At 50.7% G+C, this 15,650-nt stretch overlaps 1 protein-coding gene and 1 long non-coding RNA gene across 5 annotated transcripts; one reads left to right on the top strand and one right to left on the bottom strand.

The window, feature by feature from the left end:
* Positions 1 to 1,961: 1,961 nt before the first annotated feature.
* SIX2 (SIX homeobox 2) lies at positions 1,962 to 6,766 on the bottom strand. Its single transcript, XM_071739448.1, has 2 exons — positions 5,804 to 6,766; positions 1,962 to 3,176 (listed from the first exon to the last, which is right to left on the bottom strand). The coding sequence occupies exons 1-2, from the start codon at positions 6,361 to 6,363 to the stop codon at positions 2,873 to 2,875; spliced, it is 864 nt and encodes a 287-aa protein (XP_071595549.1). The 5' UTR covers positions 6,364 to 6,766; the 3' UTR covers positions 1,962 to 2,872.
* Positions 6,767 to 6,871: 105 nt separating this feature from the next.
* LOC139794204 (uncharacterized) lies at positions 6,872 to 14,201 on the top strand. Of its 4 annotated transcripts, XR_011725015.1 has the most exons (4): positions 6,872 to 9,181; positions 9,296 to 9,402; positions 13,055 to 13,233; positions 14,026 to 14,201. It is a non-coding gene; the product is annotated as an uncharacterized lncRNA (long non-coding RNA). The 4 variants fall into 4 exon arrangements; XR_011725016.1 differs by lacking the exons at positions 13,055 to 13,233; positions 14,026 to 14,201 and having other exon boundaries at positions 6,872 to 8,525; positions 8,632 to 9,181; positions 9,296 to 10,016; XR_011725014.1 differs by lacking the exons at positions 13,055 to 13,233; positions 14,026 to 14,201 and adding an exon at positions 9,525 to 10,016.
* The last annotated feature ends 1,449 nt before the right edge of the window (positions 14,202 to 15,650 follow it).

The following is a 15,650-nucleotide window of genomic DNA, read 5'->3' as shown; positions in this document are numbered from 1 at the left end:
GCGATAAAATGAGTTGTAACATGTGCGGATTTTCAGGTTGCAATACACACGTCCCATCATCTGGGATTTAAGCTGTGCTTGCTCGTAATGCTAGAGTGACCTATGGATTTATTTTTTTCTTACTGCATAATTTCGGTTTCTAGATGTCTTTAATTGACTATGGCGACTGGCCCTCTCTTCCTTTCTCCATAAATAAGTGATACTAGCGGCAATTTATAAGAGTTTTAATCGCTCTTCCCTTCCAAATGGCCTTTTTCACCCTGTCAGCCCTTCATTTACTTTTCCTGATCGAATTCTGCCTCCTCTGTTCAATAAGACCTTTTATTAACCACGTAAACCCCATCCTGTTTTCATACTGCCTCTGTTTCTGTAAATGTTCCCCATCTTGGCTTTACTCTTTTTTTTTTTTTTTTTTTTTTTTTTTTTTTTTTTTTTTTGTCCTTCAGCGGGCAAACCCTTGAGGTTTTATTTCAGTTAAGAGGCCACGTTTTATTAACACAGTCGTTCTGTTCTGTTTTCCTTTCCAAACTTATTTTTGTCTCAAAACCAGAGTAACTAACTAGGCAATTAATTAATTCTTTGCAATATTGCACCAGTGCAAGTGTTATTTTACAGGACCGGGGGATCTTCTTCAACCCTAGGAATCACTGGTTCCTATACATGATAAATGTTTCTTTCAAACGGTGAAAATTCATAGCTAAAACTACTAGATGCCCCTCAACGGAAATAACAGGATCTGATCCTTAGACCCTATTTCATGCACGACCCCCGCTACGCTCCCACAGCAGAGGCAAAAGCCACACCTTCTCCACTGCTTAAAAATCATCCCGAAGAGCAGAAACCGGCAAACCTGTACATACCTCCTTTACCCCGGCTTAAAGAGAACACTGGATTTATAACCTCGAGTAAGAGCCCTCTTTTCCATGCTGCCCCTTCCCGTTACCGACATCCATACCTTCCCTTCTATAGACTGTAACGGGGCCTCAGAGAAATGTTCTTTTAGTGGACACCCGCAAACGCCCGGAGGCGCTAATTCAGCCCCAGATTATATCAAATTAGGACATTTCCCGCACAAAACACCCGCTGATTGAAATTTCAGCCAGCGTCTGAAACCTGGACACGTTTCTTGCTGATCTACACGTATTTCTATCCCGCTTGAAGCCATATCGTTTTCTCGCTTTATTTTTCACAATTAAAAAAAAAAGATATAAAACGCCTTGCAAGCTCTGAGGAAAATTTTAAACCAATGATATATCACATTCAGCTTTTAGCAAGGAGTAGTTAGTGAGGGTGAAAGCTGTAATTAAATCATCCATAGCTCTTATCTTTTAATACTGCAACAAGTTAAGTTGTCTCTTTGCCACCCCCGTGCTTATGAAAAGAAAGGAATTAAAAAAAAAAAAAAATTAAAAGGAGGAGAGAGGAATAAAGAAATCCTATTCCCGGCATCACTCTCCGGGTGCTGGAGCGGCGTTCGCAGCCCAGTCGTGCCGGACCTGGAGCAGGGTTTGTCCAGGCTCAGTGTGCGCACCCACCACTGGGGTGCGGGGACGATTTTCCGTCCGGGCCAGCGAGCACCGGGGCGGAAAAGCCGACTGCCTGACCGGCCGTGGCCTCGGGAGAGCAGGTGGACGACCTTCCCACTCCCCTCAGGGCTCGCATGGCCTGTCCTTCCGTGTCCCCTTGCCTCCCCACTCTCGCAGGGCTCCTCTATCAAGCTTCCCTCAAACTTTTCCCCGGTACGGGCCGTAGAGGCCCCCGCCGTGCCCTGCCGAATAGGGCAGGGGTGCGGAAATGCCCTCTGACGGCCTTGGAGACGGTGGGGGACGATGCTCTGCGGCGGCAGTGGGGTGAGCACCGGGGTGGGCGCCCCAGGGGACCGAGACCATCAGCCCACTTTGCCCTGTTCGGTGCTGAGACGGAAAACACCCCACGGGCGAGTGAAGCAACCGCACGCTGAATTAGATTTCTAAATTTTATTATAAAATAAAAGCAGAAATATTTTCAAAGAATGTATTCACATAATATAAACAATAAACAAAACTAAGGTGAGTGACTTGCGGTTGATACTGTCGTTTAGGTCTAAACTTGAGCAGCAATTCTTTTTTTATTATTATTTTTTTTTTAATTTTTTTTTAGATTTTTTTTTAAAGCCCACTCCTGCCTGCGTTGCACACCGCAGGGAGAATCTGCCCCTGCCTTCCTCTGGGGCTGGAGCTGGGCCATCACTGCCTTTCCCACCCAGCAAATGGCGAAAGCACCACATGGACAAGGCCAAAGAAGCCGTCTCTCTGCATAGCATCAGCTATAAGAAGGTTACAGTCTGCCTAGAGCGCGTGTTGCTGCTATAACTTGACTACAGCTTTTGTATTCTTACTTGAAATTGTACACCTGCCACGGATACATAGCTACAATAGAATAACGGGAGCGATGTGTAACTTCCAAATAGTCATGGAAACAGCGGCCTTGCTTTCCCCTTTCCTTCCCACCCCCCCAACAAAAAAAATTACAATGTGCCTCTTCCCATATAGACCGGCCTGAGCGAGTGACACCACCGAGAGATTTCTGAAACTAAGGCTGGAAAGAGCTATTACACTGAACGGCCTTTGATCCTGCCGTGAAAATCACAGCTCCTTGCCCAACAGTCTGCACGCCTGAGACCACCTTTAAGCAACCCTCAAGGCTTTTCACAACAGTACTGCCCACAGCCGAGTCCAATTCCTTCTGAACTTTCAGCCAGCCTTTTGCCAAAGGGCACAACACATCCACTTTTTAAGTCTCTGGTAAGCTCAAGGGGGAAAAAAAGAAAAAAAAAATAGAAGAAAAAAAAAGTGTAAAAGGCTGGTGCAAAGGATGGAGCGTGTACGTGGTTTTAAGAGCCTAGATCGACCAGGTTAGATGACATGGGGTTGAGGATGGAGTCCTGCAAGCTGTGGTGGTGCATAGGGTCGGCGCTGGGCACTGGGATGGCGCTGGGGCCCTGGGGGTGGCCCAGGCTGTGCAGGGGCTGCAGCCCGGGGTTGGAGCTGAGGAGCAGTGCGGGACTGGAGGAGGTATGATCCGGAGTCCCCGACGGAGTCTTCTCGTCCTCTGAGCTCCCCAAAACTGTCTTATTCCCGTTCATTGACGCCGAGAGCGGGTTGTGACTGTTGGAGTTGGAATTCTCGTTGTTTTCCCTATAGGAAACACAAAAGAGGGAGGGAAATCACCGTGTGGCCGCCGCTCCGGGGCGCGCACAGCCGGAGCGGGGGCGGCGGGGAGCTGGTTCCCGGGGGCTGCGGGCGGAGATGGGGGGGAGTGCAGAAACAGTAGGTTTACAAATTCTGCAAACCTCCAAGGCCTCTTCATCTGGCACAAAGGTCTAAGGTCCGCTGAGCTTGTAAACAGAGTCTCCCACTAGCCCAGCGGAGCTAGTCACTTTGGTCACTTTGCCAAAACGTCATTTTCTGCGTCCAAAGCACTTGCACAGTGTGGGGATGGAGCAGGGAGGAAGGGAAATAGGGAAAAAACCCTACCAAAAACCAAATAAGCAAAACAAACAAACAAACAAAAAAGCCCAAAACTTTTTCACTTAAAAACTGCTCCCGTAGATGAATACAGGTTCGGCCCCTATTTCTCCAGGGAAGGCCTAAGCGCGGTGGGCTGTGGGCATGATGGCTCCACGCAGCAGCACAGTCGGTGGGCTCCCATCAGGTGGGAAAGGATTTTGGTTGAGTAGCTGGCAGGCTTTTTTTTTTTCTCTCTCGGAAGCTTAAAGCTCAAAACACACCCCGACAATGAAAATAAGGCAAACAAACAGCTAACTCGCGTAGTTCCCCTTCTCTGTCGGAAAACACTCCATGCTCCCGCTGCTGTCCCTCCGTCCCTCTTCGGATGGCGAATCGGGGAGCCCGGATGGCCCTGCTCCGAAGAGGGGGGAACCGGCAACGCCGGTGTGCCTAACGGCACAAGCAGCCGGCACGGAAAGGCAGGACATAATTTCAAAACTCATCACCGGTAAATACCGAGAAATCGCTGGAGCTTGGCCAAGCTTTTGCAGATATAGGTGTTGGGCTTTTTTTTTTTTCCTTTTTTCTTTTTTTCTTTTTTCTTTTTTTTCCGAAATGAGAGGAACAAGATGGGGTGGGGGCGGCAGTCCCGTCAAGGCTAACATGGATTTTAGACATAGCCCTCGTAGAAATGTCTTTGACATAGCCCTGCCTGAAATACTGAAGGTGTTGCAATTCTATTTAAAAGCTTCCGTGGAAGCTTTGAAACACTCTCTGACAGAGAGACCATATCCTGCAGGATTTGTTAGAGAGAAGTGAAGCCATTGAGCTATTGATTTTTCTTCAATAAGGGCTGCAGGATGTGGCTGGAGACACTTTGTGCCAAAAAAATAAAAAGAGACAAGAAAGCTGTGTTTGAATAAGTTTGCTTATGTGAATGGCAATCCAATGAACGGTCCGTTTTCCAACGTCTGGAGTGTAATATTAGTTTGAGTGTATTTTTCAGTGTCAAAAAACTTATCTGTCCCCGGAGACGTTTAAAATTTGGTTCCTCGGGAAAAAGAAAAAAAGAATGGAATAAGTGTAACCTTCATTTCCTTTGGATATTTGAAGGTGAGTCCCAGCTATCAGCAGTAAAAAAGATCTCTAACATCTCGTAAAACCAACACTTGCGGGATTTGAAGGAAAATTAAAGCGTTAGCACCGTTTGGGGAAATGTATGGAGCAAATCTGTTCTAAGCCCGAATCTGTCTGGCTGCACAGATGTACGGCCGCGGCACTTGCCATTTCCAAAATACATTAGGCAGAAACGAAAGAAAAAAATAAATCTCGGAGGTACGGATCTACGGGAGATTTCTAATCCGTTAATTAACCGCGCAGGCCTTACGGCCAGACCCGTATGGGCCGAGAATTTCAGCGAGCTCCTGAGGAACCACTGTGCAGTTAGAGAAAGATTTTTGCTTCTTCAAGCCGTCTTCCTAAGGCACAGGAACAGCTGACGAAAAACTCATCCCAAATACCCAAGCATGTCGGCATTAACCTTTGCAGGGCAATTAATGAACCCTTCACTACATTTAACGAGAAAAACAGTTTCTGAATCACACTCGGTCCAAGAGTATATGGCTATTAACATGCACTCGCGAGCACCTTGCTGGGTGGCTAATACGAGCTGCAGTTTCAAGAGCGGGTAAGAGGTTGCCCCTGACAGTCCCTGTCCAGGTGTTCCAGCTGACTCCAGCAGCCGAAGTTAGAGGAAGTTTTTGCAAATCACCATTTACATCCTTCAGACCCACTCGTTCCCGGCTGCTCCCCGGGCTTCCCTTCTCTACACCGGGGTAACCCTCACGGACACGCTCCGCACTGTGCCGGCCTTGAAGCCCTCGCCTTCGGTCCTGCAGGCACGCGGACCCGCATCGGCACCTCGGACCCGGTTGGGCTTCAGGCGGGGTTGTGGCGGGGAGGAAGCGGCAGCGCTGCTTAACCGTGCCCCGCTGCCGGCCGTGGATAGTGTCCCCGTCAGAAGGAGCTGCCCCGCGGCCGCCGCGCCGGCTGAGCAGGGAGTGCGTTCTCGAAGGGAAAAGGGTCGCGGCCGCCTCTCCCCAGGCTACTTTTAGCGGACAGACCCAACGCCGAGAGCCCACCTCGCTCGCCTGCGGCGGCCTCCGGCCCGGAGATCCCGGGCCCTCCCGGGCGCTCCGTCCCGCGGGCCTCCTAGCAGACGGGGCTGGGGCAGAGGGAGAGGAGCGGGGCGAGCGGAGGGGTCGGGGAGTCGGGGACACCGGGGAAGCCGAGGGAGAGAGCCGGGGGAGTCGTACCTTTCTTTGGCCTCGGCCGCGCGGTCCCGCTGCCGGCGGTTCTTGAACCAGTTGCTGACCTGCGTGGTGGTGAGGCCGGTGGCCTCGGCCAGCTCCCGCTTCTCGCGGGGGGACGGGTAGGGGTTGTGGGCGTACCACTCGCGGAGGACGCTGCGGCTCTTCTCCTTGAAGCAGTAGCTGGTCTCCTCGCCGTCCCAGATGGAGCGGGGCAGCGGGAACTTGCGGCGCACCCGGTACTTGCCCACCGCCCCCAGGGGGCGCCCCCGCAGCTTCTCCGCCTCGATGTAGTGAGCCTTGAGCCAGAGCTGCTGCAGCTTGGGGTGGTTGTGCGCCGAGAACTGGTGGCTCTCCAGGATCTTGTAGAGCTCGCGAAAGTTGCCCCGGTGGAAAGCCACCACCGCCTTGGCCTTCAAGACGCTCTCGTTCTTGTGGAGGTGCTCGCAGGCAGGGAGGGACCAGAGGAACCGCCCCAGCCGCTCAATGTTGCCGCCTTGCTGGAGCACCTCGCAGACGCAGGCCACTTGCTCTTGGGTGAAACCAAAAGTCGGGAGCATCGACATGGTGAGCCCTGCCCCGCTGCGCACCCTACGGACGCATAGAGGGGAGAGGCACGGGGCGGCAGGGAGCGCCCGGCATGCGAGGTCGGCCCCGGGGCGGCGGCGCCCGGCGGGGCCCGGTCGGGCGTCACGGCCGGGCTCGGGGGGCCGTGGCCATCAGCAGCGCCCGGCCCCGGAGCTGCCGCGGGAGCCGGGCAGGAAAAAACCCCCAAAAACCAACAACCCAAGGAAAAAAAAAAAAAAAAAAAAAAAAAAAAAGGAAAAGAAAGAAAATAAAAAGGCGAAGAGCGAAGAAAAAAAAGCCTCGGGAGCCCGAGCGCGGGCGGCTTTTTGCCTTCGGCCGCCTCCTTTTTGTAAGTCCAAGTTGCGAGAGTAACTTTTGTGCCTCTTTTGTCTCCTATCTGCAGCGCTCGCAGCGGCCGCGACTCTCCCACCCCCACCCCCCTCGACCGCCGGTTTGGGATCTCCCTGCTTCCCCCCCACCCCCCGCCGCCGCGAGATCCCTCATAATATAGTGGTAAAGCCCTGCTCCCTCGCTCCTCTCCCTCTCGGAGTTTTTCCCTCCTTTCTTTCTCTCCCCCCCTTTTTTTTTTTTTTTTTTTTTTTTTTTTTTTAATAATATTATTCTAAGCTGGCATGAAAAGTGATTATCCGCGCTGTGATTGGTCCGGTTATCTGACCCCGGGACTGCCAGGAGAAGACAATAGTTTTAGTCAAATTATTTGCCATGGTGACGCTGTCAATCAGGGGTAACCCGATCTGTTTTGAGGTGGCTCCCCGGCTGGGCTGACAGATTGCTCAGACCCACTCAGAGGCGGCCCTGCGAGCTGAGATATTAGCTAGCGAGGGAGAAATTTCCGCCGTGATTGACGCTGTAGGCTCCCATCGGGGGAGAGGAGGAGCGCCGGAGGGAAGAGCCCGTGTCCCTGCCTCTCGCCGCAGGGCCCTGCGGCGCGGAGGGACGGAGCCACCGCCCCGTCCGGATCCCGTTGCCTCATCCGGGCCCCGCAACCCCGTCCAGGCCACGCCACTCCGTCCGGATCCCTCTGCCCCATCCCGGCCCCGCTGCCCTATTTCTTCCCCACCGCTCCGGATCGCCGGCTCTGCCGTCCCCGGCACCCGTGGCTGCGGCGGGGAGAAAAACCCATCTGCGGCCTTTGCAGGAAGTTTCTTTATAACTGCGTTAGCTTAACTCCCCTCCCCAGCGCCCAGTAACAACTGTTGGAGAGCTCTATAGGGAAGAGGCCTCTCGTGTACAATAGAGACCCTGTTCGTGACCTGGGATCCCATTACAGGCAGATCGTACCTGCCCGGGAGCTAGAAGGCATGATGGCACAGGATGGGTGTAGGATTGCCCCTCCATTAGTCGCTGCCCGTGCCTTACTGCACTCCGGTGCTCTGAGCGCTGGTCTTTCATTTCTACTTGATTTCCGGGAGCGTTTCGGGGGGGTTCACCGAGGAGGGGTCACATGTAAAAAGTCAGACACACTTCGCACCGTTAAGGGGGCCCTTATGACCCATGCGTGCCCATTACACACCGCGTTTTTAGTTTACTGATTCTGTGGGGCAGCGACCCGTATCCTTCCCCGTCCGTTTGGGTCTACCCAAAGTGAAAAGCGAGGGAGGGAAATTGAACGAGCTGTAAATCAGGAGAGAATGAGCGGGTGAGATGAGCGATCGGAGGGCGGGGCGGTGCCTCCGCGGGCGCGGAGGGAGCACGGGCTGCGCAGGTCGACGGGACCCCCAAGGCTGGCCCAGGTGAAGGAATGCGGGAGAAGCGTCCCGTCGCCAAACTCAGGATAGTTTCAAAGACCTTTAATGTTTCCCTTTTGGGGAGAAATAATAATTGATGCCTCCAGCTGTTTTAATTCCATTTGCAGCCCTGACAGAAGAGGTCTCTGTAATTGTATATTTCTGACACGGTACCTTTTTAGCCTCCCAGGCCCGTCAAGGATTTGGTGAAGCCACAGGAGACCAGGCTGCGGCTCCCCTCCTCGCAGCCTGACCCTCCGCGGCCGGTGGACGGAGCCTCCGTGCCGCTCTGGGCTGGAGTAGTGGCCGTCCCCGGGGGAAGGAGAGGCCGGAGCCGGCAGCTGCTCCCGGCAGCGGCGGAGGCTCCCGGCAAAAAGTCGCGCCAGGGCTGCGGCCAGGAGAAATGCGGCGGGGTAGGGAGGCAGGAGGAGGATGGGGGCAGCGGATCAGCCCGCGTCCAGCTCCCAGAATGTCCGGACGCCTGTGCGTATCAGCCGCCTAAGTCTGTGTTTTTTCTAGTGCACTCCGCTTTGGAAACTGCATGTCCTCGTACCTGTCCGGGCTTTTCCCGAGTGCTGGCGTGCAGAAGCGGTGAATAGCGGGAGGATCCCTCCCGAGAAAGCAAAATAGAGTTTTCCTTTGCAAAGCAAGAGAGAGACAGTTCAAATTCGTTAAAAACAAACTCGGGTATGTCGGTGAAGGGTCTGTAAAGCCCCTTGGCACAATTATCCCACCCTTCCTTTACAAAACGAGGACTCGGCAGCTTAGTTCCTTGATGCAGGCAGGCTTCTCCGGGATTTAAACGGTGCTTGTTTATAAACGAAAGCATCCCGGTCTGAGGCTTCCTAGCCAACTTAACCGGCAGGATAGTTCGCAGCCACAGCCGTTAGCGGACGGTCACGGCAAGGGAGAACCGATCCAGTGCGAACATTACTCTGGGCAGAAATGGCGAGAAGACACCCCCCCGACATCTGCGCACACACCGTGTTCCTTTCGCGATGGAGAATATAGCCCCGTTCCACTCCCTCCTGCTCTGAGGACCGTAGCAAAACAGAAAAGCGCTAGTAAGGTCTGAGATGGCCCCCTACCCACCCCCCGCCTCCCCGCTACGCCGCACGGTCGCCCCACGTTTATTAGGGATATACCTGACTCTGCTTCCTCTCCCTCCATCTCATAACCACAGCGGCTGAATCTGAACGGGAGCAGCTGATCACCCTAGCCGGGAATGAGATGTCAAAACCTGTTGCATGGACTTAGATCTGAGAAAGTGTCTTCTTAGCACCCTAAAAAGTGAGTACAGAATCTACAAGCCAGACCCTCCGTAGGCACTTTCACTTTAGGCTGCCTTAACCAGGCTGCAGATTGCACGAAACAGTAGTTCAGTTCCTAGAGCGCTGGGTTCGCCCTTGCAGACACTGCATGCAAAGCCACGGTCCGGGGCGAGACAAGTTGCATCGACTTGCGAGGGAATCAGACGACGGGGAGAGGAGGTTTTTTTTTTTTATTAATTATTTTTATTTTTATTTTCCCCATTTCCCTCCCTTTTTTCTTTCCCGGCATTTGCTAAAGAGCTTGGTCACTGCAGTTATATTTCAGAGCAGGAGGCTCGAATTGCTTGCTAACATCTGCATTTAGGCCGACAGGAACGTTTTGCTTGATCTTTCCGTTCAGCCGCAGTGAAAGGCTCTGTCTGGTCTGACCGAAACTTGTGCCCGGTCCCGCTGCCGCCTGGCTATGTAGTCCGGGGATTCATCTCAGTCCTTGCCCCGGCCCCGTGAGTGGTTTTGTCGAGGGCCCCTCTCGGGAGGAGCCTTCGCGCAGTCATCTCGCACAAAGCAGTGTGCGAGACCGTCAGTGTCAACATAATAATTGCGAAATACGAGTGAAATAAAAAGTCGGTTTTATCGTAATGCTCCTTTTATTAACCGGGGCGCAAACTCTCTGAGGGAAGGGGGGGGTGGCCTTGTGTCTTCCTTAGAGCCTTTCACTTCACCTAATTGTGTCCACGAGTGCCAGGATAGCTCTGCAGTCATCTTTAAGTCTCCCCCTCGGCTGTACTTCCACCGCCTCCTTGCAGACAGCAGCCCGTGTGGGTGGGTGGCTGCAGGCCCGTACTGTTCCCGTTCAAAACAAGAACACATTAAACCAAACTCTTGCCCTGCATCTTTCTACAAGCCCCTGCCTGTGCGGATCCCCTCATTCGTTTAACGGAGGGGCAAATGCCGCTGTCTGGGCTCTGGATGAACCCCCGCTGGAGAGGCAGAGGGATTGATGCCCACTGCATTTCACCCACTTGCACATGGCTGAGGACACGGGCACTCCCCGCATGGGGCGGACAGAGAGAGGGTGGGAAGATGTGTGTGTGTGTGTGTGTGTGTGTGTGTGTGTGTGTGTGCGCCTTTATCGTTAGGAGCAGCGAGCAAATTATAACTCCCGCAATCTTCACATGCTAGGAAGAAACACATCTTCCCCGCAGATGTATACTACCGTGACAAGGACTATAGGGAGAGCGAGTAAATGACAAACAACACCAAGTTTTCTGGTTTTATTTATTTATCAAATTTTCTTTCCTTTTGGGCGGAGGGCAGTATACTTTCTTTTTAAAACCGATGGGCTTTAAGTGAGAGAAAGCCTGCCGCAATTAACCTGCTATTCCTTCTAACTTTTTTTTAATGAGTCATAGCGACCTTTGCCAGGATCCCGAGCCTACCTGCCCCCTACTCTCCATCCCCGGAGGGTTTCCCTCGACATTCCGGGCACATATTTTGCTCCCTGGCGGGAACCGGCCCCCTCAGGCGGTCAAAGCTCGCCCCGGGATTCGTGGACGCGGTTTGGAACCCGGAACCGTGGGTTGCTCCCCTCTCTCCTGTAATTTATTCAAGCTTATATTTATTTCTGTGTTGTGTTTAAAACACGGGTCTATCCCATCACAGATGGTACTAAGATCCTGCTCCGACTGAAAAAGAAAGCACGAAGGCGGATCACTGTGCGTAACTAAATTAAGGCAAACAACAATAGCTTGTTGTTCCGTGATTTGGGGCGAAAGGAATAATTCAAAGCTTTTGCTGCACGGCAATGCGCTGTTCCTCAAGGGAACCAGGCAAGGATTTCAGATATGTAGCGGGTAACTCGATTATGCTAACAAACTCCGCTTGAAAGAAAACGTTGTTGGGCTGGGGGGCGGGGGAGCAGGGTGCTATGGGCGGGGGGCGATGGGGGGAGCCAGCCGGGCCATCGGAGGGAGCGGGGCCTCTGCCCCAAGGAGCGGTCCCGCTCACTGCGCTCTCAGCTCCGGAGGTCCCCTCCAGCCCGGAGCCGTTTCCCGGTCGGCTGGACCTGAGATGCTCGAATACTATTTTCGAGAGATGTATTAATTAGGAGATTGAGGATTGATGTGACTGTCTCAGCTGGCTTCGGTGAACCATTTTGACCATCTCCCCCCTTCCTCCTCCCGGTGAAATGGGACTCCGGGGGTTGCACTGTGTCCCCATCTCAAGGCACTGTAACCTCTGAGCTCCCCACGAAACCCGATAGCCCCTCAACCGGTTAATGCGGCCGGTCCTGATTACCTTTATATTATCCCTTCTCAATCTCGGTCGTGGGGCTCAGAGACACTTACTTTTGCTATCAGCACCCTCCTGGGCGTTACCTCCAACATCGAGGTTTTCCCCCTCCCTAGCCCACATCCAGGCTCATATCCCGTGGGTCGGCCTGGGGCGGTGTGGGGCGAAGGTTGCCGTCTGCGGGGGGACCGTCTCAGATGCTCTGCGGCACAAGGGGACTCTCTCAGCAGACAGCGTACAGCGTACAGACAAGACAACAACAACAACAAAAGGCACATATGGTTAAAATAAGGAGAGAGCGAGCCTTTTGCCTTAGGGGATTGGCATTAAATAGCCAGAAATGCAGAGCATTGAATCTAAACTTCTGGTGGGCTTCTGCGGGATTGACAACTTAAATCACACTACAAGCATCAATCTGACAATATTTGTAAACTTCTTGTTTCCAGGGATCTTCTTGATCAGAGATATACCAGGCTGGTATGAGCTTGATCCACGAAGGTTTTTTTGTTTTGTTTTGGGTTTTTTGTGTGTGTGTGTTTTTTTTTTCTTCCCTCCTTTCCCCTCTTCCGACTTGATGAATAGCGATCAGGTTTCTTTTAATGGCTGCCCCCTATTCTCACAGCCTCCCACAACTAACCTAAGAGCCTGTTTCCTCGACCTCAGTTAATTCCGCTGATTATTCCAAGATGATGAGGAAAGCGCGAAGATTGTTCACTGTTCCTCCCGATTCAAGGCATTTTTGTTACCGTCTCCATCCCTGGCTCACGGGGTTTTGACCGGGGAGCATTTTTAGGCACAGGCTGCTCTCCCTTCCCTCCCCACCCACCCTCCTTCCCTCCCCCCGTCCCAGGCAGCTGGAAGCCTCGGGGTCTCGGCCATGGTCTTGCCGCACCTCGAGGGGGGAGGCCGGGCACAGGCACCGTCTGCGCACCGGCCCGGGGGAGTCTCCGGGCGGGGGCACCCCGGGTATCGCGGCGGAGCCTCAGGTGAAGGCGGCCTCGGGATCCTCCGTTCCTGCGGGGACCCTGGGGTGGGATTCTAAAGCGGAACGGGGGTGAGGGGAGAAACCTCCGGCCACCTCCTGCAGCTCCATCGGGAATTTCGGCTACTGCCCTAGGAACAACAGAGGCTCCCCAGGCATCGGGCTGAGCTAGGGAAGGCCCCGAGGGGTCGGAGGGGGAGATCCACTCCTCGAAATCTCACTAGAGGGCTCTAATACTCAGCTCCGATGGCTCCGGAGCGAAAACAAGGCTTCACCCCTAATACATATTTTAGTCTTTTGGGTAGATTCAGCCTAATAAAAAGTCCCAACCCCCGGGAGTGTCAAGGGTAGTTTGTAAGCGGTCACCATGACAAGAAATCCTTTGTTTTAGTAACAGCAAACTCCTACACTGCTTACCTGCAAGTGTGCAGAGCTGATGTCCCCTTCCTGGAGTGTAATGGTACAAAAACGTTTTGGGGCGGGGGGAGGAAGTCCCACCCTCTCTTCGGCAAGAGAAGGAAGAGCAGTCCCTAAAACAACATAAACTCCCATTTTGCGGTGTGCCCCAGACAACAGGTATCCTTTCAGGGAGCAAGTTACATTTACAGACATGCTTTTTTTTTTTTTTTTTTTTTTTTTTTTTTTTTTTTTTTTTTTTTAATTAATTTTAAAAATTTATTTTGTTTTTTTAAAAATATTTTAAAATCTTTTTTCTCTTCACTGAAGAAAGAGTGTAAGTTCTTCCATGGTATATGGAATGTAGTATGCCCATAAACACTTCCATCATTTAAATTCTGCAAAACTGAAGCAAGCTGAAATTTAATATCATCTTAGCAAGAAATACAGACATATTTGTGTCAGAAAATACTGACTGGCTTAACTGGAATCTGTTCTGCTTTGCATTTTTTCTTTCCTTTTATCTAATTTCTATAATATGCTGTGGGGAATAAATAAAAAGCAAACTAGACAGTAGCAATGAAAACCAAAACATTTATTAGTTGTGAGGGAAACGACATAAGATTTCAGAATGCATTGGGTTTGTTTTAAGTCTGAATAAATTTTGCAATAAGTAAGTAAATTGCCTTACTTGCAGAAATTAGGAAGTGCAATTTAGTTTGTTTGTCATGTCTTGCAACTGCCTCAGGAGATCTGGGTACAGATTAAAACTAAAGGAAAAGCTTTGTAGAAAGCTAGATAGTGTAGATAACCTAACATTAGTTTAAAGCTGATCAGCTTTCCAGTGGAAAATTTGCTACTCCTGAGCTTATGACATTGTTCTTTGTTTTCCTCTGTGAATTGCTTCAAACTCCTTTTTCCCAGGTTAATTCTGTGTCAGTCATTTAATGTTTTCTGCCTTTTATTTCATAGGTTTTTGAATCATCTCAAATAAACCATGGACCTTTCGCTTCCCAGGGGAAAAAAACAAACAAGCAAACCTATGTAATTTTAACAGACCTGGTCTCACATTTAATTACTTTAAAAAAATTATTTAAATTTTTTGTCATCAGTTTTATCCTCCTTGTAAAAATGACTTTGTGACCAGACTAAGACTGATTTTGTTACTTATTTACAATGCAGAAAGGCCAGTGTAGTGAACACTGAACTGTTTTTAGTCAGGTAAGCCATTCCAGCAAGCAAAATGAAGCTTGTGTTAAGAAAGAATCTGCTACTGGGGTACCATACCCACATCCTATTTCCTCCAACAGACTCATCACATGTGCCTGGTGAGGTGCACAAGGACACATCATCTCCACTGGAAGGGGATGCCAATGGCAGCAAACACTACCACTGCATAGTGCAGAGGAGAGGGCAGGAGCCCAGGCACCATGTTTGGCTGCTGGCATGCTCCCAGGCACAGCTTTGGCCATGATCTCTCTAAAACAGTGCTTGGGAGTGCCATCAAGAACAGGGATTACTTCCAAGGTTCAGTCTGCACTAGATGGCACCTGTTTTGGCTTCTTCCATCCTAGTTCTCCAACACTCTCCAAAAAGTTTTTGCGGCCCCAGAAACCCTTATGTGCCTTCAGTCCACACCCTCCTTTGGCTTCATGCTTTGAAAATGTCACTTGAACAATTTACAATGCATCCCTTATATTATTTCTACTACCCAGAGCTAAACCTCCAAAGGAAATAATTATCTTTTTGAACCACAGAAGTACTGCTTGGGACTCAAAGACACCTAATTACAAATATCAGCTTCAGGGCCAGAGAATGCTTCCCAGCCCCATTTTACTTAGCAACAGGGACATAGTTCAAACATACTTGTTAAGCTGGGATTTAACTTCCCACCTTCTTGAGACTTGTTACTCCTTCCTTCTTCTAGCAGAGTTTAATCAGTGCTTAAGTAACTTATAGTTGTTTCATTCTCCCCATAAGATGCAGAGAAAGCCCAGATACTAGACATAGGGATTGAAATTTCACTGACAGTGACTTGCAAATCAGGGGATCCTTGTGTAACTACTCTTCAATTCTTGCATAACTACCACCTGCTACATCCAGAAAAACAACTGGGAGATTACTTGTTAAAGTGTGTGTGTGTGTGTGTGTACTCACATATACACACGTGCAGGCATGTATTTATGTGTATTTATGTTTGCCTAGCTGTTTTAATTAACAATTGTTTAATTTTACTTCAGGGACAAACAGATTGCCAAATCTTTAAATCTAAACCCTTTCCGAAATAATAGGATAAACACAGCACAGTAATGCAATCTGATAATTAACTTCCTTAATCTGATAAACACTTCCTTAACTATGAAGTCTCATAAGAGACTGAAGTCATTTCAGTCTCATAAGAGAGGTGGTGGGACAACAGAAGAGAGGGTGAGATAAACTGGACAAAGCCCAGGAAGAATTTTAGAGAATGAAAGGAATTTTTTTTTTTTCCTGATCAATATTCTGAAACAAATACAGTTTTGGGTGAGGGTGACATGTTCACGGTTATTTTCAAGTGGAAGGAGGTTGGCAGTGACACACAGTGAAGAACTCTGGAA

The sequence above is a fragment of the Heliangelus exortis genome, chromosome 3 (genome assembly GCF_036169615.1).
Source record: "Heliangelus exortis chromosome 3, bHelExo1.hap1, whole genome shotgun sequence".
Taxonomy (NCBI): Eukaryota; Metazoa; Chordata; class Aves; order Apodiformes; family Trochilidae; genus Heliangelus; species Heliangelus exortis.
This window is presented reverse-complemented; position numbering and strand designations above follow the sequence as displayed.

Bases quoted from the DNA above. Each gene is read 5' to 3' on its own strand.
- SIX2 (XM_071739448.1), bottom strand. From the start codon at position 6,363: ATGTCGATGCTCCCGACTTTTGGTTTCACCCAAGAGCAAGTGGCCTGC. The intron at 3,177-5,803 runs GTACGACTCCCC...TGTTTCCTATAG, and splicing joins GCGGCCGAGGCCAAAGAAAG to GGAAAACAACGAGAATTCCA.